Below are 22,534 nucleotides of genomic sequence, written 5' to 3' on the forward strand. Positions count from 1 at the left end.
AATATTATTGTTTCAACTTGAATATTTCATGTTCCACTTCTATTAAATGATTCATGACTAATTTTATAACTATTCAATGTTTGCCAAGTAAATTACACATTCCAGCTGCTAATGCTCTTCCTAAATCCTTATATTATTATTTTTGTTTGTAGAAATTTATTGTTGTTAATTTGTTTTAATTTTATAAGTATAATCTGTTCTTAAATTTCTTGTTATAAATTCTTTATGTTATTTCAATCATATTGTGAAAATTTATAAAGGTAACAATAAAAAATAGGCATTCAATTTAGTCTGATTGTACATGATTTTATTATTTCCTCACCATTCTAATCCAACCCCTAAAACAGATTTGATGGAGAAAAGTTATGGAGAATTTTTTCTTCAACAAGTAGTACCGGTATGTACCGTACCCATGCTTTGAACCAGAGGTCCTTAAGCTGCGTACAGATATACGCGCTTCCAACCCGCACCGCGCACGCTCCTCCATCGCTCCGCAGTCGCACCGCCCCCGCTCTGCAGTCGCACCGATCATGAACGTTACGGGAGATGTTAGCTCTTCTCGCGTTCCACTCTTGCTCCCCGGTCGATCATCAATCGATCTGCTCGAGTGACGTTCGGTTGCGGAGCAGAGCGAAAGTCTGTACGCACCTTTAAGGTGCGTACAGACTTTCGTTCCGCTCTAAGACCGAACGTCACTCCAGCAGAGCGATTGATGATCGACCGGCGAGCAACAGTGGTTCGACCGGGGAACGCGAGAAGATCTACCATCTTCCGTAACGTTCATGATCGGTGCGAGTAGAGAGCGGAGGCGGAGCGATTGCTGTGCGATGGTGGTACGTGGGCGGTACGAGGGAGGAGCGTGCTCGGTGCGGGTTGGAAGCACGAGTATGTGTACGCAGCTTAAGATGTACGGTATAAACAATTTGACACAAATAAGTATTTACATGTTAGGTAGGTAGGCCTACTATTATAGCCTAATCTATTTCACTGTGTTATTAGTTAAATTTTTGCTTTATTTTATTTATTACTACTTTTATCTCGAATCTTATACGGTAACCTACACAGTAAATTTATCACCGTACTTTTATTCATTTCAAATTTGTCTTTTCTTACTCATGTTTGGCAGGTGGCTTTGCCTATGAAATTGGAATAACAGCCTTCACGCGGCTGCTTGAAAGATACTGTAATATACCATATTATTTAAATTTGTTCAATGAATTTCTTCATACTATAATTGTTTAATTAGTTTAAGCTTTGAAACCATTCTTTCCAAGTGAAATAAAATAAATAACGTATCGGTCCTTGAAAAATTAGCAGAAATCTGGTACTCTCTGATAAACTATTGAGCTGTCAAACAAAATCTTCAACTAACTTATGTAGCCTACCTTATTTATTGTACCAATTCCTAACTATCAACTTGCAACTAGTTTTTGTAACTCATTGTACAAAACTTGAATCTACTAATAATTAACTTTATTTCATACAGAATAATTCACATTATAAAAAAGTAAGTTGATATCCTACTGTGCTAACTCCATCAAGTGTTCAATTCAAAAAGACCGCCGAGAAATCTTGCTTCAACGCATAAATCAAGATGGTCTTGACTTTCGTGATGATGGCGTTTTGTGTGAAGTCGCGCCATTTCTTCAGAAACAAAAACCATGTACGTTAGAATTTTAGGTTTGAGGTTATAATGTTGAACAGAACTACACAAATATTACTTTGAAATAATATCAATGAGGTAATCTTTATATTCTCTTGGAGTTTATGAAGTTGATAAAAGTGTGGTGGTCTCATCACTAAAATAGTATCGGCGCTATAAAAATCAGGTAATTATTTGATACACAATAATGTTGTTTTAAAACTTGAAATGGTTGATTGAAAAGTTTTGATTTGTTTTGTTTTAAAAACTCTTAGATAATGTGTTTTTCATTAGAAATAATTAAGAAAGTATCCTGATCTTGTTGAATAGTAGATTAACATTTTCAAATTCATATAAATTTGAAACTTCGAAAATATATTATTTTACGTTTTCAAATATAATTATCTCATGTCACAAATGTTACAGTAACTTGAAAAAATAATATTCCCAACTATAGTATATTTTAGCTATCATAGAACTGCTATTTAATTATTTTAAATTCAGCTTAAGTTGAGTAAGTACCGTAGGCCTACTTGAAAAATGAAAAAAATCTTAGTTCTAGATAGTATAACCTTTGAATTCTATAGAAAGCTTCACGAAAGCACTGAATCATGTGCTTTGGTATACCTCTTCTATTTAGTTGTTTACCCAAAAGGATTACCGTTTATTTGTACTTTACTCCGTGACAAAAGTAAGATGGCGGTCAAACTATATTGTCATTATGCACATCAAAATATTTATTCAATTCATTCATTGAGTAGAATGAATTTTTCTTAGCCAAACCTCAGCTTTGTTTTTGAAGACGCTTCCCTGCAAGTTTCCTTACGTTAACAGGTCGTGAAACATGGTATTGCAAAGTTGGGGAAATAATTATTTTTCTAGTCAGCTCTACAGATTGGGATGTCAATTGTTAGTTTCCTCCATGTTAAAAGATAATGCCTCAAAACTTGACTGCTCTTGAGTCGTGATGTCCTTGATATGCAGCGGACTAAACTATATATACACTGGTTGAAGACCGTAAGATGCCCAGTTTCACAAATATATGTTTACAGTGCTTACTGATGTCCTGCTGGTGTTCAGAAGCTCATTGTCAAAGTGGCTTGTTGGAAGGAGCTTCCACCGGTTAGAGGATTTTTTCGGCGAAAGCATTGCTGGACTGTGACGCTGCCTACAGTTTTATGTACCATGCTTAATTGACACGATCTATCCAGGAAGACCTGGCCATGATGTCGACTTTGGATATTTGGATATCACTCAAAGTGCATTATTCTAGAACTTGAACATCAGCATACTCTTGCAGTGTTATACCCCTCCCCTCAAGCAGGAGATAAGAATGGAATAGGGCAGAGTATGATAAAATAATGATTATTGTATTCAAGATGCAAAGATTATTATATTTTTAAAGCACACCAAAACCAAATAACCAAATGCAATCACCAAACTCAGTCTATGCAGCAAATAAATCACCTGTGCCAATTTGGTGCAAACTCCACCAATGCGTTCTGTCCACTTGAAGCCAATGGCAAATCGTAGGATTTTGTGACAAATGATGGATGATCAGAATCAGCAAGGCTGTAGAGTCCATATTTCAAAGTCCCAGCCCAGTGGGTCTTCCCCTCATTCGAGCAGACTATTTTTTACAAACCACCGTTTTACACTGCTAAAAACTCTGAGCATGTAAATAAAATAAATAAATAAGTTTATTTGTTTTAAAGTGTTAGCTCATACAAAGAGTTGCTCTTACATTAACAATATTTCAACTTTTCACATGCTATTTAAATAACTGCATAACATTTCAATAGATAATAATACTAATATTTTATTTTAACTGTCTCTAACAAATTTTAAATTTTCACATGCTATTAAAATAATTGCATAACACATTGATAGATAACACATCAATTGATAACATATCAATAGATACCGTATTAATATTAAGTTCATTTTAACTATCCATAACAATATGACGGTAAAACAAAATTAGTGCATCAAAACAGGCCTAATAACAATAGAAGTGACAATAAAAACAAACAATTGAATTATCTGGCATTTCAACTTAAATTCTGTTGTGTCCATTATTAATTCCCCAATTCTAACCGCACTTCCTGTATAGCTATATAAATTTTTAATTTTCTCTGTGCTAAAATTTTACAGTAGTACCATTAATTGGTCTTCGACATGACTACATTTTGAATATATTTGTAAGTATAACTCATGTAAGCATACTTGCTCCACAATATTAATAATTATTATATGTTTATTCATAAATAAATTATTCATCACACCTAATTATTACATGCTCGTCATCTAATCTACATTTTTCCATTTCTAGGTTAATATGAAGGACCTCACGCATTATTTCAACTCACCTTCGCCATCTTTGAAGAAACCTGAGACAAGTCCAGCTGAAAATAAAACTTTAGTGGATGAGAAAACACCAAAAATGAATAAAAAGGTCAGAAAGAAGAGATTAAAACTTGATAAGTTGACTCCTCCTCAGACTGCAGACAGCAAACAGGATCTTCCTATTGCTGAAAATGGGACTGAAGTTGCAAAAAGTGAAGTAGTAAATGGTGATTCCAGTGTTATTGAGGTTGGCAGTGATACAGGTTGTAATACAGCAAGTGAAAGAAAGAAGAAAAAGCGGAAACTATCTCCAAGCTGCGAAGATGCGTCAAAGCGAACAAAACGGAAAGTAGCAAAAGGTAGATTGAAAATTATCAATGTTCCTTCAGATTCTCCGGACTCGTCGAATTCTCCAAAACCACAGTTGGAAGTCCCGAACGATTCCGGGCTAGCCAAAGATATCCTAGTGAATTCTTTACTGGTTGACAAGTTGAGTATGTTGGTTAGTGACCATGAAGACGATGGTGGCTATGAGATTGAGGATGATTCAGACCAAGACGAAGATTACAGTTCGAAGAAGGTTAAGCGAAAGAGAAAGAAGAGGAAGAGCACAAAAAGGACGTCCGTTGAGAAAGATGGAACAGTGGCAACACCTCTGGTGAATGACAATTTAGGGGAGAAAGAAAGTTCGGAAAAGATTGTAGAAGTTGAACCTGTGGCAGAGAAAAGGAACAGTTTGTTCAGTTACTATTCGAAAGTTGATAAAAGTGTGATAAACAAGGAGAGAACGTCGGAGAAGATTAGAGTACAAGCACTTGTGCATACTCCGCCCAGTGAGAAACGTCGATCCTCGTCGAATCACACTCCGTCTTCGTCTGCTAAAGCATCGTTGAAGAAAAAGTTTATTCGTCTGCAAAGGGAATTGATGAAAGCTTCCGATGCCATCGAGGTTGTAAGTTCGGAGGAAATAGTGCAATCTGGGACACTGAATGCCGAAAACAGCTGTGATACGAGTGCCACGTTATTGAATGATAGTAATAGTTGTGTTGCGGCTGAATTGGACGTGAAAACTGTTCATGATTGGAAGATAAAAATCAACTCTAAACTCACAAAATCAGGTAATATTCCATTTTTTGAATTTTGAATGTTTACAGTTGGCCGAACTTATTAAAACTTTCTATTTCCAATTTCCTTGATACTTTTTCACAGTCAGCTACGCGAAATTCGATCAATGTTATTTGATTGAGCTTACTTAACTCGATCATTCTTCAAGGGCCGGTTTCCGAGCTCGGGATTTAGGTAAGTTCTAGACTTTGAGCAGCTGGAGTCAGAAAATTGGCTTTCCGAAACGGGGCGTAGTCGCAGTAAATAGTTGCAGCAAAGTATATCATTATTTTCTCATTTCTATGATTGGAAACGTTTTTCCTTGTCGAAATGAAACATTCCTAAATAATTGAACATAGCTGAACCTTTACACTATTTTCTCTTTATTCTATTTTGTGCTCAATTTTCCAGTTTTTCGAAATTTAATTTAAACCTGACTTTGACTATGACTACGACTACGCCCTGTTTCGGAAAGCCAATTTTCTGACTCCAGCTGTTTGAAGTCTAAAACTTAGCTAAATCATGATCTTGGAAACCTGCCCTAAGAATCTGAAGAGTGCCCAATCAACATCAAAATTGTGATGCCTTTCTCTATGTTATCGAGACACTTTTGATGTTTGTTCTATTGAACCACGAAAGCCTGTTAAATTTTAACCATAATTAAGTGCCACGAGAACCAATCAGAAAAGCATTCTTTCCCAAAAATCCTTCATTGATTGGTTGTCGTGTAATTCAATCATGATTATTTAATCATTATTTATGATATCTTCTTCTTCTCAGCCTTTTCCCACTGAGGTGGGGTCGGCGCTTCGGGTCAGTATCTTCCAGGAGTCTCGGTCATCAGCTTCGTTTGGTGTTAGTCACTTCTCTGCAAGATCTTGAGCGATACAATTTTCCTATTTCTTCCCCTCTTTCTAGTGCCCTCAACATCTAAGTGGTCGATCTTTTCTCCCACATAATCGTCCTCCCTTCTCTCCACATGTCCGTACCACTGCAGTCTTTTTTCTTGTATTTTATTTAATACCAGCTGGCCCGGCGAACTTAGTACCGCCAAATAGTTAATGCATATCATGACAAACTTTAGCTGGATGCACACCTGAGGAGGCGCGATGCGGCATTTTCCAGGTGCTTCTTGCTTATTAGTTTTGAATAGCAGATGCTATTATTCATATTATTCCAGTTATTAATTTTAATGGATTTCATTTATATATTCTATTTCCAACTACAAAATGAACAATTTAATAAAAATTAATATATTCTAAACACCAAAGACATCACAATTATTCGAGACGAAGCACTACCTCCGTAAACAAAGCCGTAGTGCATTCGTGTGACGTCAGCACAGGTAGGGCTCCTACACCAATAGAAACACTAGCTGATATAGATCAGCTGAAATCACGAATTTGTTATTGGTGTAGGAGCCCTACCTGTGCTGACATCACACGAATGCACTACGGCTTTGTTTACGGAGATAGTGGACAAAGCAATGTCTTTAGCACATGTGAGTCTTCAACCTGAGGCCGCACTGCTGGATGGTTACACACAGAACAGTCATTTTTTTTTAGTCGGGGCGTTTAGAATAAAATACATGGGCGGTTATGGAGCAGCATACACCTAAAAAAATCATCAAATTCGGTGCACACATGAAAAAGTTATTGAATGTAAAAATTTGAGGCTCGATTTTTATCTATATAGATTTCTGTAATTCGGAGATTTCATTTCATTTCGGATTCTATTCCTTCTAGTTACGCCGCCACTCCACCTCAGCATCTTCATTTCAGTGACCTCCAGTCTGTGTTCATGGGCCTTTCGAATTGTCCAGGTCTCCGCTCCGTAAATCAACGCGGGCCGCACAACTGTTTTATAGATTTTCCCCTTAATTTATTATCTCTCATGTTGCATTATTATTCACATATTTTTCAGAATCTGTGAGTACAGAAGATACGCTTGATAATGAAAATGAACCACCCAATTCGAATACCAACAATGCATCTGATACACTTTCCAAGAACGATTTCAACAAGCTGTTGTCAAATAAAAGAACACGAAAACCTAATCCAAAGTACTCAGGTTTGTGCATTATCATTTTTGTTATCTTTGAGTCAAATTTAGTGGAATATTTTAGTAGTAGTAGTATGTACAGAGAACAGATATACCAACAATGCATCTGATACACTTTCCAAGAACGATTTCAACAAGCTGTTGTCAAATAAAAGAACACGAAAACCTAATCCGAAGTACTCAGGTTTGAGCATTATCATTTTTGTTATCTTTGAGTCAAATCTAGTGGAATAATTTAGTAGTAGTATGTACAGAGAACAGATATACCAACAATGCATCTGATACACTTTCCAAGAACGATTTCAACAAGCTGTTGTCAAATAAAAGAACACGAAAACCTAATCCAAAGTACTCAGGTTTGTGCATTATCATTTTTGTTATCTTTGAGTCAAATCTAGTGGAATATTTTAGTAGTAGTAGTAGTAGTATATACAGATAGTAGTAGTAAATACATCAACAAGAAAGATTCAACAAAACTTATCCTGGAAGGTATACTTAAGATGTAGTATAGGCCGTGAGTTATAAAATGACCCTTCGACTCCCACCAAATGAGATTCAACTCTGCATTTTTCAGGGTGGGGGAAGAGTTTGGTCAGTTTTCTCTCTGCAGCCGGTACCCCCACTTCTAACAATTTCTAAATTGGCCGTGTATGAATGGAGTGCATATTCAGTGGAGGAGTTCAATGAGTATTACCATAGAGAAATAATAGCATAAGTAGATATCCCATGGTAGAGGACGTTTATGTCGCAACTTTTACTGTTATCTCAAGCCGATAGTCCACGTAGTTCTTTCCTGTGAAGCTTTATGACTGGTAGTCTCTCATATTGTGCCGTTCATACACTCTTACCCGGTCAAAACTGTAAAAAAATCGACAGTAATCGACTTGAGATAACAGTAAAAGTTACGACATAAACGCCCTATACCATGGGATATCTATTTACGCTATTGTTTCTCTATGTTATTACAGACCTCAAGTTGGAGGATTAAGAAGGTAGCACACATTTTCTTGTGGTTTAAACTTGACAAATCCATACACCTCTTTTGTAGGAGGTCAGTGGATGAAATTAAATAAATGAATAGATTCTGAGTGAGAGGGGAAGATGTGTGAGAGAGACATTCCCACCCCTACATCCCTACCATGCCAACAACTCTTTCACCGTTTGAGGGGTTGAGGTTCATGTTATAACTCACGGCCTATAGTGAGGTCCACGTGGAGAAAGATAGGAGAACAACGTTGTCGATCCCTCTGTCTTGTCAATGCCTTCTATAGACGGTAGCTGATACAGGTTTATTGATGTAATATTAACTGTTCATTCTCGTTTAAAATAATCAATTATATTTAATTGAGCGAGAAATTATTTTTTCAATAATTTCATAATTAAGATGAAATATTTTGTTTATCAATTATTAATTCTACATTGTTAAAATACGATTTGGCAACAGCGCAAAGAGAGAAAGAGATAGCGATATCAGCTTTGTTGAATGATAGACAAGGATAGCAATACCATTGTGAATCAAACACTGCCATTATAACGTGGACCTCACTATATACTCTGTAACAGGGTCTATTAATTCAACATGGTATCTGTGTTAATTATATGAGATCTTGTGAATTAAACTAGCTGTAGCTATTAATGTATAATTTTTAATTAAGCATTTCTATAGTTTATACTTACTGCACTAATATATTAAGCTGGTTACAAACTTAACTACACTATTTTATTGACTCTTTTATGTTCTACTTGTATGTTAAGGGCTACTTGTAATATAAATAGAAATAAATCTCAGTATCCTTATAAATTATTTTATCACAACATGTTTCGGACTTTAATGCCATTTTCAAGTCACTTAAATTCAATTTAAAAGAGATATGTATTTATATTATTTTAGCTACACTAATAAAACAATATAAAATCTTATAGCACCCTTTATTTTTAAAAACTTTAAAATAGTTTAACAACTAGTTTCGGTGAAATTACCCATCGTCAGTTTATAAAATGAAAAATAAGAAAAAAAATAATATTTTTTTTTAATAAAGGGTGCTATAAGATTTCATATTGTTCTATTAATTTAAAAAGTAGCCCATGTCAATAAGTGTTTTTAGCTACACTAGTATATGAGAAGATTAGAATTTTCCAAACATCTCAGATGAAAATCGACATTCAATTTTATTTCAACCTTTCGTTTCATTTTTCAGAAACTGTTGATAAGAGTGAAAAATCCAGCGAAACCACCGCGAATAAAGTGAAAAATATCAAGAGACAATCGAAATTGAAGAAATCTCCTCCTTGTAAGTAGCGATTAATAAAATACTATCAATAATGAAAATAATTGTCTCGCGTAGATAATGATAATTTGATTATGATCAGCTCAAGTGGGTGCTGTAGACTGGTGTAGCCTTTGAAAATGTTGGGCAACTTGTTATTCTGGTATGATGTTGCCTTTCAAATAGTTTGAATATTGTTTATTATACAGAAACTTTAAATTTATGTAAGATTGTTAAACAGCCTAACTTAGTGCCGTTTGCACTAAAGCCGGTTAAATTTTAATCGTGATTAATTTTACGAGAACCAACCAGAGGAGCCTTATTTCCGAAAAAGCCTTTTCACGATTGGTTCTCGTGAAATTAAACACGATTAAAATTTATCCGGCTTTTGAGCAGCCTGGGCTTATAGCTTCAGTTCGGTATTTAAAGAACTGATTATCAGCACATTTTTTAAAACATTCAAAACTATTAACTTCGATCATAGAAAAACCATAGCGTAAGTAGATATCCCATGGTATAGGGCGTTTATGTCGCAACTTTTACTTTTATCTCAATCCGATTACTGTCGATTTTTACTGTTTTGACCGGGTAAGGGTGTATGAACGGCACAATATGAGAGACTACCAGCGTCATAAAGCTTCACGGGAAAGAACTTCGTGGACTATAGGCTTGAGATAACAGTAAAAGTTGCGACATAAACGCCCTATACCATGGGATATCTACTTATGCTATTGTTTCTCTATGCTTGTATCAAAATGTATGAAAATATTGAAAGATTAAACTTATAAAATTTATAAAAAAGCAGCTGCTACTCCGTAGCGAAAAATCAATTTTGAATTTGAAAATTTTCAATTTTGAATTTGAAAATTTTCAATTTTGAATTTGAAAATTTTTAATTTTGGATGGACGTGAGTGTAAAATGTTGCATGCAGTCATTCAATTTTAACCGATCAACTAATATGACTATGTTTATTTTTCAGGTCCAACCATTGATTTAGATGAATCCTCAAACGATTCAGTTTGTGAAGCAAGAGTTGTTAGGGAATCTAATGCCAACAAAAATTTAAATAAAAATGCTAAAATAAGTAGTATCAACGGAAAGTCTGCAGGTAAAGTATCCCTTAATATATTAGTTAGCTTGTATGTTGTTCGTTGTAATTAGAATTGATATTGTTAATGAAATATTTTCTAGAACTGAATATAGTTGGAGATTGGCTTATTGGAAATTGACTCCAACAATTAGTGTTATCGTGTTTTTGGTGTATTCATATTATTACTCACATATCAATTTGAAATTAACTTGTATTCTATTTAATTTTGTCCTGTTATTTCAACAGGATTGATGGCAAAGTTCCTAGGAAAAAGCTTGGTCACACCGAAGGAAACCGTTTCGAAAATCGTGAAAGTCGATCCCTCGGTTTTGATAGCTCGACAAAAGTTCTTGAAAAGCGGTTTGCCTGATGACTTCCGCCAAAAAATTGCTAGTCAAATGTAAGTTCTTAGCTTCTTAATTTTTTACGTTTTTGCTGTGTCTGATCACTACCTCTGTAAACAAAGCCCTAATTCATTCGTGTGACGTCAGCACAGGTAGGGCTCCTACACCAATAAAAATTTGTTGATTTCAGCTGATCTATATCAGCTAGTTTTTATTGTGCTGACGTCACACGAATGCACTATGGCTTTGTTTATGGAGGTAGTGGTCTGATGCCTACATGAGTTTTAGGCTTGTGCGTGGGTAATGAGACGGATGATGATGAGCGATGAGTAGACCTACAGCTTAAGGTGGGTTCCAAACCACCGGGAAGCGATTTTTGAAGTCATAAAAACATTTAGAGGAGCCATTTGGAGACTCTTCAAGTGGTCACCTTACAACGGAAGTAGTAAGCGTATGGATCTTAACTTATCTTATCGATATCATGTATAATTAAGAACAAACTGTTGCCTTCTGCTCCAAAATAAGTATAGCCATATAGAAGAGATAGCATAAGAAGATATCCCATTGTATAGGTCGGTTTGAAATTTGAAACATTAACGACCTAGACCATGTGATATCTTTTGCTATCTTTTATCTATGTTATTACATTATAGTTGTATGTATTGTGAGTAATGTGTGTTTATCCATTGAATATCTGGGCACCGAGATCCGCTCCGGAGTACAAACGCATAGAAACATAAAAGCATAGTTTATATTTATTTATTTATTGATAAACAGAACACAATTCTTTTAAAATGATTGGGGAAGGACTAACAGGCACTGTCCAAAACTGTTTCTTCCCCGAATTATGATTTATGCACTATAAATAGTCCTAAAAGTAGGTTATGTTCCATACACTTGAATTCAGGTCCAATTTTCAGTTCAAACATTTGAAAACAGAAAAGTTCGGATTTAGGTTGTTTACAAATCCAAATTAAATAACAAAATAACACTCACTAATCACTTGAAACTGTAAAATAATGATTAACTTTGAAAATTTTGATATACTTTAATTTAGAATGATATACTATGTTTGCTACAATATTTGTTAATATAAATAAAAAATAATGGATCTTGAATAAAATTATATCGTTGGTCATGTCAACAAATCATATATTTTGATCAATTTGATTAAAATGTCTTCTTACTATCCTTAAAACAGAAAAATTCGGATTTAGATTGTTTACAAACCAAATTGAATAACAAAATAACACTCACTAATCACTTGAAACTGTAAAATAATGATTAACTTTGAAAATTCTGATATACTTTAATTTAAAATGATATACTATGTTTGCTACAATATTTGTTAATATAAATAAAAAATAATGGATCTTGAATAAAATTATATCGTTGTCATGTCAACAAATCATATATTTTGATCAATTTGATTAAAATGTCTTCTTACTATCCTATCCTATACTATTAAACGAGCAACTTCTGTTTATATGTTATAAGTTTGGATGTTTAGATGTTTATATGTTTGTATTTCACCATATTTCATCTCGAAAACGGCTCTAACGATTCTCACGAAATTCAGAACAGAAGGTTTACAATATATAAAGATTCGATTGCACTAGGTCTCATCCCTGGAAAAACTCGCTGAAGGACACTAAAAGGATAATTATTATTCATCCTTGGAAAAACAGCTGATAATAATATTATTTCGTCGTCTGTTGGTGATGGAAGTGAGTGAGCGAGTTCATGTGTGTGGGACTGTGTCAAAATTATGACTCAGCTGATGAACTTTTGTAATCATTCAATCAGGTACTTAGTGCCGGTTGCAAAAAAGCCGGGTTATTTTCAATCCTGATTAATTCCAGTAGATCCATCTTTTTGAAATGGTCTTCTCTGGTTTGGTTCACGTGAAGTTAATCAGGATTGAAATTTAAACGGATTTTGTGCAACTGGGCCTTTGTGAGGGAAATTTTTGCATTCCTATGGGAATTAATCTCAATTTACTGTGATTAGATAGAACATTTCTGTATGAATGTAATGAATGTTATTGTAATTTCTTCTTTCGTAATAAATTTTTTATGCTTTTGTACTCCAGAGCGAAGCTCGGTCCCCGATATTATATTATTTCTCGTGAGATAAGCTGATTAATTGCAATAGTTCAACAGCTGAACATTCTTCTGTCTCACTCCCACACACGCACTCGCATCTTCCATTATCGACAGACGACGAAATTAGCAGCTGTTTTTCCAAGGATGAATAATCATTATCCTTCTCGTGTCCTTCAGCGAGTTTTCCCAGGGATGAGACTTAGTGCAATCGAATTTTTATATCATAAACCTACTATGTTCCAAATTTCGTGAAAATCGTTAAAGCCGTTTTCGAGATCCGTTGGACATGAATAAATACCCAAATAAATATATACAGAAATTGCTCGCTTAATATAATAGGATTATTACAATTTTCACTAATCTTTTTCAGTGATGAAAACATTCCCGACCCTCCGCCTTTCCCCAGTGTGAGTCACATACAGCAGCGTGATCCTATGCGCCTTATATGGAATATTCCTGAGCCTCAACTGCTGAAGTTAGGACCTTCGCCCACCATTGACCTCGAATTATCCTCTGATTGGCAGAGCCTATTTCCGGATTCTCAAAGTGACTCATCCGAGCACTCAGACAATGGGGAGCCCATCAAGAAGATTAGAAACAAATCTTTCATCAAAGATTTCCTTCGAACGAAAGCTGTAAGTATTCAACTTTTTCCAGTTGCATTATCAACTCCATGCTCGAAAACGGGGTATTTCCCTACATTTTGAAGATTGCCTAGGTACTTCCACTTTTCAAAGAGGGCAATAAACATGACATTAACAATTATAGACCTATTTCGTTATTGACTATTAATTCTTATTAGACTTGTAACTTACCTCTGAACATAATCTATTTTCACAAAACTAGCATGGATTTGTAAAGAACAGGTCAACTAGTACAGCCTTCATCGAGGTTTTTGAAGGAATAATAAAATATATTGAAGGTGGCAACTACACTTCTGGAGTAATGCTCGACCTCTCTAAAGCATTCGAGTGTGTAGATCATGAGTTGCTTTTGGAAAAATTAACTGGGCTTGGTTTAAGAGGAAAAGTGCATGATTTAATAAGGTTTTACCTTTCTGATCTGTATCAGTATGTTTCAATTCATGGTAGTGACGGACAAACAGCTTCAAACCTAATCAGAATATCATCAGGGGTACCACAGGGATCTATTCTGGGACCACTTCTCTTTATACTGTACATAGATGACATCTGTTCACTTGTTCCTCTTAAAAAACTTACCTTATATGCAGATGACACATCTTTGATTTTTTCACATAAAAACTTGAATGAGATGGAGATTAATTGTAACTTGATATGCAATAGAGTCGTTCAATTTTTCAACTCACTTTCCCTCACAGTTAATTCAAAGAAGAGTAATCTCATTGATTTCAGCCGAAAACAAAACGCTTTTGAATCTCAGTTGTACATAGGGGACGATGTTATTAGCAATACAGATTATGTAAAATTACTTGGTTTGAAATTTGATTCAAAACTTGCATGGGAAGAGCATGTGAATTTTATTATCGACAATGCCAGTAAAGGCTTATTTGTTATCAGAAACATTGTGAAACTTGTTCCAATGTCAGTTTCTAGAATGATATATTTTTCACTGTTCTATTTACATGTGACTTATGGCATAGAGTTGTGGGGAAGCACAACAGAGTTACACTTTCTAAAAATATTCAGACTACAAAAAAGAGCAATCCACTACTTGGCGGGGCTGAAGTCCAATGATTCTTTTAAACAGGCTTTTGTTGATTTAAATATACTTACGCTACCATCGATTTATATCTTCAAACTGTTAATTTTCACTCACAAACATTTATCTGATCTGAATAAAATTGCTGATATCTACACTTATGATAACAGAGGGAGGAATAAACTGTCTTTGAGACAACACCGATAGCAGCTGTACGAGAAAATGCCCTCTCATATTGGAGCGAAGTTGTGTAATGATTCACCCATTGAGCTGCAGTCCTTGTCAGATATCTGAATTTTTAAGAGTAAAGTGTATAAATTCCTTGTTTCAAAAGCCGACTACAGTGTGAAGGATTTTGGTGGTAGAAGGTAGCGTAGTTTGTAAGCTCTCTAGTCTTCATAACTGTCTTCCATGTGTGCTTTTTTATTGTGAACTAGAGACTTATTATTGTTACCTATTAAACCAGACGTTTTTCAACTGTATATTGTAAAGTGTACTGTGTTGAATAAAAATATTATCTTATCTTCCTTTTCCACAAACACGAGCTTATCAGGTTATTATATCTGCATCCTACTGTTTCTGTACAAATGCAGTTATAATAAGAAGAGCATCAGGTGATGAAAAATGAAATGCACGCGGCGCAGAAGTCTGTAAGCAACTTAAGGTCAATCTCAGTTTGAACGGAGATAAATAAGCTGTTCGATTAAACCTGGATTAAAACGCATCCTCAAGTGATCGTGGTTTAGCGTTAAACCTAGATGATGCTTATGGCCCTAATTTGTAAGGCTCAACTCACACTTACGCAATTCAAGTCGAGAAGAGACTGCGACTCTAGTCTCTTCTCGACGCAGCATGTGCTTTCAAATGGTGACACTCAGACCAGTCGACTATAGTCTCCGCGACCTCATGACTGTGAGACTGAGTCGAACGTCGACTCGACATGTTGGTCGAGCCTCGACTTGAGTTGCGTAGTACCATAGAGAAACAATAGCGTGAGTAGATATCCCATGGTATAGGGCGTTTATGTCGCAACTTTTACTGTTATCTCAAGCCGATTACTGTCGATTGTTGTCGATTTTTACTGTTTTGACCGGGTAAGAGTGTATGAAAGGCACACTATGAGAGACTACCAGCGTCATAAAGCTTCACGGGAAAGAACTACGTGGACTATAGGCTTGAGATAAAGCAGTAAAAAGAGAACAGTAAAAGTTGCGACATAAACGCCCTAACCATGGGATATCTACTTATGCTATTGTTTCTCTATGGTAGTACCGTACATTTTTAATGAAAGTGGGGTTATGTCTGATTGAAGTGATGTTTTATCATTTTAGATAAGACATTATATTTATAATAATTATTTAAAATTTATTACATGCTAAGTAGTGACGAATTAGATCTTATATTTAGGGTTATAAAATGGAGTAGCATGGAACTGAAGTAGTGTCAATGAGCAAGAAAGTCGTAAGGTCGAGAGACTGGAGTATCCTCGACTGGAGTCGTACGATTTGAGTCGACGTAGTGTGAGTTTAGCCTAAGAATTTAATTTCGAATGATTTAATATAACTTGTTGTAAAGTGAACTGAACATTACCCTGCAACCCTCCAAACTTCGCCACATCAGCAAATATAAAAGCACATTTTTTTTGCTAGTGGAAATACTGTGGTATGGTATACTATGTGTGTTCTGGTATACTATGACCATCAGTAAACAATAATTTTCAACCATGCTTGACTTGGATAGAGTATTGAATGGCATTGGAAAAGATAATCTACTGATGCATTTCCCAACTTATCTTTGAATTTATTTAATCATTCAGATTTACACAACTTACAGAAAAGTACCACAGCCTTACGCCCAAAACGGTTCCAATTTTATTTATACAACAGTCCAAATGTAGCTAGGTTATGTGTTACTTCAAAATTCTTCAATTACACACTCAATTTACAATTCAAAACACACAAAAATCATTTTTAAGTTTAAAAAATACTTCTAAATTGAATTAAATTAGTTACAAATAGTAATTGTTCAGAACTAATCCTCAATAAATTGTTTCATCATTTTCTAGAACACTCAACAGTCAGTCAACGATCGGTGGGCTTTGATGAAAAAGTTGAAGAGCTCTGGTGTTGACTCAGCATGCTGGACGGATATCTACAAGCCAAAAGCCAGTAACGACATACTGGGTAACAAGAGCTGTGTAGAAAGATTCAAAATTTGGCTGGAAACTTACAAAAATACAGTTGTCAAACAGAGTAAGTCAATGAAAAATCACCAACTTTTTCAAACAAAAAAAATTTAGGGTTGGTTTCCGAGCTCGGGATTTAGGTAAGTTCCAGACTTTAAACAGCTGGAGTCAGAAAATTGACTTTCCGAAACGGGGCGTAGTCATAGTCATAGTCAAAGTCACGTTAACTTAAATTTCATAAAAACTAGAAAATTGAACACAAAATAAAGAGAAAAAGCTAACAGCTGTAACAGCTGTAAAGTTCCAGCTATTTTGAATTATTTAGGAATGTTTCATTTTGTCAAGGAAAAATGTTTTCAATTATAGAAATGAGAAAATAAAGATTTCATTTCTATAATTGGAATCGTTTTTCCTTGACGAGATGAAACATTCCTAAATAATTCAAAATAGCTGAAACTTTATACTATTTTCTCTTTATTTTATTTTGTTTAATTTTCTAGTTTTTCGAAATTTGATTTAAACTTTGACTACGACTACGCCCTTTTCCGGAAAGCTAATTTTCTGACTCCAGTTGTTTAAAGTCTGGAACTTAGCTAAATCCCGAGCTTAGAGACCGGCCCTAAGTCTCACCTTTTCAAGTATTCATGGATGGAAATCCATAAATAATTAAGATTTATACAAAATGAACAGTTACCTTATTTTATCCTCTCCCTATCATTTTGATGATTTACTTATTGCATGAATCAATAAAGAATAAAGTTTGCTCATTATTATAATATTGTTTCATTCCTAGAACCTCATTGGTGATGAAATTCATGAGAATTTGGTTCAAGAAATATCAGTTCCATGCAATGTCACATGATTAGTCAATATTTGACGTTTAACATTTTTTAACTTCGCCAATTATCTTTAGAATCAGATTGGACATTTTTAAATGAAAGTGTTATATTTTATAATATTTAAAGGAGAAGGGACTAATAAAATATTTGAAATAGAAAGCATTCGACGTTGAACAATTTTAAATAATTGACTTCGTTGAACATTTTTGAATAATTGACTGCATTTTAAAGTCATTTTTTTCTATTACAGCTGGTGAGGAAGGAAGCAGTGACGATTTTGTGCATTCGAGCGATGATTCTTGCTCCTCGCCCAAAGAACGAATCTGCATTATATCGGGACCAATCGGATGCGGCAAAACTAGCACAGTGTATGCAGTCGCCCAAGAACTGGGCTATAAGGTGAGTCTTTCACAAAATGTATTTCTTTATCTCGATAAGTAATGAGGAATACAATCCTTTCTTCTTGATTTAAAGAAAACCTTCAATGGAATCTTTCTTAGCCTCCGACAATTTTACTTGAAAAAATCATGTACTGGCTACATTCCCTCATGGAATGTATTGATTCTATCGGTGGTCGGCCACTAGTCATTTTTCTCATACATATTTTTTATCGAGTAGCAGAGCTTGTGGTGATTGGTTTTAGTAACTTGAGTGAGATTCATTTCGAACTACCAGCATTCTCTAGTGAGGTCCACGTTATAATGGCAGTGTTTGATTAGCAATGGTATTGTTATCCTTGTCTATCATTCAACAAATCTGATAGCTCTTTCTCGCTTTCTCTGTCGCAAGATCGTATTTTAACAATGTAGAATTAATAATTAATTAAATTATTTTATCTAAATTATGAAATTATTTTAAAATATAATTTTTTGCTTAATAAAATATAATTGATTATTTCAAACGAGAATGAACAGCTAATATTACATTAATAAACATGTATCAGCTACCGTCTATAGAAGGCATTGACAAGATAGAGGTTCGGCAACGTTGTTATCTTTCTCCACTGCCATTATACGTGGCCTCATATAGTAATAGTAACTTCAAGATCAATGCCTCCCATTCATCCAATGCTGAAATATTAAGATAATTTCACTATTATTATTCTTTATTAATCCATACAAAAGTACATCGTCAAAATGATAGGGAGAGAAAAAATATGATAACCTGTGCTATTCCTCTTCCAAATTTTGATAACACATAGTCCGAAATAGGTTGAGTCTTGTAGTTGTTCACTTCACAACATTTTAAGTCCTCAATTATTTTCACAAAGTAGATTTTTAAATTTAGATGCTTCAAAACCAAACTTAGAAGAAATATTTCACATTATTATCACTAAAATAGGAAATATTCACATATTAAAGAAATAAAGATTGACATGAATATTTAAACACTATTGACAGGAGTGTTGTTAGGAATGTTTGATAAACTATTAAAGTGTAAAAAGACACTTGGGGTGAAACATGGTAGAGCGTCGAAGGTAGATTGAGAGTGTTTAATGTAATGCAAGTATTTTAATGGTGGCGCACATAGTTATCCAGTGTTCGCCACCAGAGTACGCCTCCATCTAATTACATCAATCTTGAAGCTACCTTAATAGAGAAAAAATGAATTCAGTGAATCTATATTCTAAGCTTACGATGAGGAATTGGAGCGTCCCAAATGCAGTGCTGTTAGATCAAATTTTGTTCACTTTTCATCATTTGAAACAGAATTTGATCCAATGGAGTACATCTAAGGGTGATAAGGTGTGTGATCACATTGAATGCTAAGGCCAGGCGGACACCAGTTAGTCAAGACAAGACAACACATGATCAGACACGTTTAGTCACAATACTTCACATAGCTGCTTCTGACGCAACTCACACTGATTAGTCATTGCAATTAGACATGTCTTCATAAGCAACTATATGAAGTATTGTGACTAAACGTGACTAGTCTTGTCTTGACTAACCGGTGTACGCCCAGCCTTAGTCAAGACAAGACAACACAGGATCAGACGCGTTTAGTCACAATACTTCACATTGTTGCTTGTGACGCAACTCACACTGATTAGTCATTGCAATTAGACATGTCCTCATAAGCAACTATATGAAGTATTGTGACTAAACGTGACTAGTCTTGTCTTGACTAAGGCTGGGCGTACACCGGTTAGTCAAGACAAGACTAGTCACGTTTAGTCACAATACTTCATATAGTTGCTTATGAAGACATGTCTAATTGCAATGACTAATCAGTGTGAGTTGCGTCACAAGCAGCTATGTGAAGTATTGTGACTAAACGTGTTTTGTCTTGTTTTGACTAACTGGTGTGCGCCTAGACTAACCGATGTACCCAGCCTAATATGTGCAAGTGCACATTTGGTTATACATGACCAAGCAGATGAGAAACAAAATCTGGAAATAGCAATAGGAACACTCACACTGAACTGTGCACTTGCAGGTTGCCTTCAGTTTTAGTAGCTAAATGCAAATCACAACGTATTCAAATGGCCTTTAAATAGTCCTTTAAATGCCTTCAATTGCCTTTAAATGGCCTCTCCGGATGTTGTTTTTCGGTGTGATCTGACGTATTTCACTTGCACATATACGCATTCAATGTGATCACACCCTTGGATGTTTAAGATAACATTGATCACGTAATATCTTGAAAACTGTGAAAAATGTTTTCAGGTTTTGGAAGTGAATGCCTCGCATAATCGTAACGGGAAAAAAGTAACCGCCGACCTTTCAGAGGCCACACAGTCACATCAAGTCGAGCATGGAAGTTTGAAAGATATTTTCAACAACAGTATGTACAACAATTCAATAAAATACAATACAATATTATGTGAAGAAACAACTGGCATGAAACTAGAACATTCTTCTTTCAATTATATTTTCAAAATTTTATTTTTATCCATTTATTAATTCAGGCCCCTGTTTCGTAAAAATTTAGAAGTCCTGTAATACAGTAACAGCTGATTTTATCGGCTATATTGAGCATGCAATTGTAATGGTGATTCTCCTGTATTGAGTGACATGATTTTATGAAACAGGGCCCAGGACACACAATTATCAAGGTAATTGGGGGTGGACCAACGGGTACCGCTTGAAATTGTTCCTCCCTCGAATTTTGATTCATAATTATACTAGCCCAGAAAGAAGGTTATGTTTTCAATTTATAGCGAATTTTTTAGTACGTTTTTTATCAAAAAGTATTATACGAGTAGAACGATGCAAGATATTGAAAACCCTATTGATTTCCATACAAATAATAGTATAAATCGAAGAGACTTATAGATTATACCGGTGCGGCAGCAAAACTTCCTTTTTTTAAAGTGAAGAGATTTATTTTTCGAGCAGATGTTCTGAGATCACAACCCAGCGCGCATTTCGAGATCGCTCTAATTTAGCCCCTTTGGCTACTGTCAAGAACCGGAAATCAATTGTTACTTGGGTCACTACATTCAGACAAACTGCAAGTACGACAAGACGAAGAACTGGAGTCCCTCGGCCCATTAGGTGACATGAGAACATTGAGTTTCAATGTTGCGAACACCATAGTGCTCTGCGCGCAAACATGCGTCTGCTCTTGGACTTTCCGATTCATACAAGATGGCAATAATTATTGTGCAGGAACTTTCTGTACGTGACTTCAATAGAGGGAATACTTTCCAGGACGCCTCATCTCAATTAGGTGCGATTTGGAGTGGCCAGCTCGATTTGAACCCTTGTGATTTTTTTCTATGGGGTTTTTGAAATCCCTTGTTTATGTGAACCGTCCAAGGGCCTTACAAGATTTGAAGACCAATATCAGTGAAGAAATTGCTAACATAACGCCTGCAATGCTGGCAGGAGTCATTACAAACGCAAGAAATCGGTTTACTCAGTGTATGGAGAATGGGGGACGTCACCTACCTGTTTTGATATTCAAACTAACTGAAACAAAACTTTATATGTGTCAACATTACAAAGAATAAATACGAACTTTCTGATCCATACAAAGAGTTTTATTCACTTTGAAAAAGGAAGTTTCGCTGCTGCATCCTGTACGTTATTGTAACACATAATCATATGAACTTTCTTGTGTATCAGAAAAAAACCAAAGAACCCAAATAAAGCATATAAATGTTTTTGTATCCAAGGTCATCCAATCAACTTTCAGTATTACTTATTTTGTAATTAACTCACACTATCGTGAATTTAATAACAACACTTATGGAGTGAAAATGCTCTTACATTTGTAGTGACGATCGTTTCGACCTGTTGTTGATGACCAACAACAGGTCGGAAACGATCGTCACTCGTGTTTTTTTTTTTTTTTTTTTTAATTCAAGTTTAATTTATAGTGAATATGCAACAGAGTCACACTATCTGCTTTCAATGAATAATTTTATATTTTCACTTGTTTGTTATACCGAGATAAATAAATTCATCTGTAATTTTCAGGTCGAAAAGTGAAGAAAAAGAAAACAAGAATAAGCAGTTAAAAAGTGATGGTTCTTTTAAGAAGAGATCTTTAATTCTAGTCGAAGACGTAAGTATTGATATCGCCCTATTATGTTCTAGTGATGGTTTTTGCAAGTATGGGTTCACTTCATCAAGTATTTACATTTACAAAATGTCTTTCATCATGATAATTATTACCGAGTTGGCGGTATAAACGAATACTTAACTATATTATTAGACTCTTGTAATTACAGGCGGACTTACTTTTTGAAGGTTTCGACGAAGGTTTTATCTCTGCAATAGCCGCTCTATCCCTAACCTCGAAACGTCACTTGGTATTCACTGTCAACAACAAAAAGCCTCAACACTTTTCGAAATTCGTCAGGCCATCCGATCTAATGCTGGAGTTCCAACGGCCGTCTTCAAGTAACCTAGGTTTGTAC

At 35.1% G+C, this 22,534-nt stretch overlaps 3 protein-coding genes across 5 annotated transcripts in view; 2 read left to right on the forward strand and 1 right to left on the reverse strand.

The window, feature by feature from the left end:
- LOC111047403 (rab11 family-interacting protein 4-like) overlaps positions 1 to 22,534 on the reverse strand; it is a 297,989-nt gene that overhangs the window by 265,748 nt on the left and 9,707 nt on the right. The window lies entirely within an intron of this gene.
- On the forward strand, positions 1,638 to 22,141 carry LOC120351488 (ATPase family AAA domain-containing protein 5-like). Of its 2 annotated transcripts, XM_039429077.1 has the most exons (11): positions 1,638 to 1,829; positions 3,975 to 5,106; positions 7,016 to 7,162; positions 9,352 to 9,444; positions 10,401 to 10,529; positions 10,758 to 10,911; positions 13,331 to 13,595; positions 16,706 to 16,892; positions 17,915 to 18,063; positions 20,334 to 20,451; positions 22,092 to 22,141. In XM_039429077.1, exons 2-11 carry the CDS (start codon positions 3,981 to 3,983, stop codon positions 22,130 to 22,132), a joined length of 2,409 nt encoding a protein of 802 aa, XP_039285011.1. In that variant the 5' UTR covers positions 1,638 to 1,829; positions 3,975 to 3,980; the 3' UTR covers positions 22,133 to 22,141. The 2 variants fall into 2 exon arrangements, with proteins under 2 accessions (XP_039285011.1, XP_039285012.1); XM_039429078.1 differs by lacking the exon at positions 7,016 to 7,162.
- LOC120351656 overlaps positions 22,147 to 22,534 on the forward strand; it is a gene marked incomplete at its 5' end in the record, with an annotated part of 1,384 nt that continues 996 nt past the window's right edge. Inside the window, 2 exons of the mRNA XM_039429583.1 lie at positions 22,147 to 22,179; positions 22,346 to 22,526. Coding sequence (XP_039285517.1) covers positions 22,147 to 22,179; positions 22,346 to 22,526 — 214 coding nt within the window. The remainder of the gene's footprint in view (positions 22,180 to 22,345; positions 22,527 to 22,534) is intronic.

This window comes from Nilaparvata lugens, chromosome 5 (genome assembly GCF_014356525.2).
Source record: "Nilaparvata lugens isolate BPH chromosome 5, ASM1435652v1, whole genome shotgun sequence".
Taxonomy (NCBI): Eukaryota; Metazoa; Arthropoda; class Insecta; order Hemiptera; family Delphacidae; genus Nilaparvata; species Nilaparvata lugens.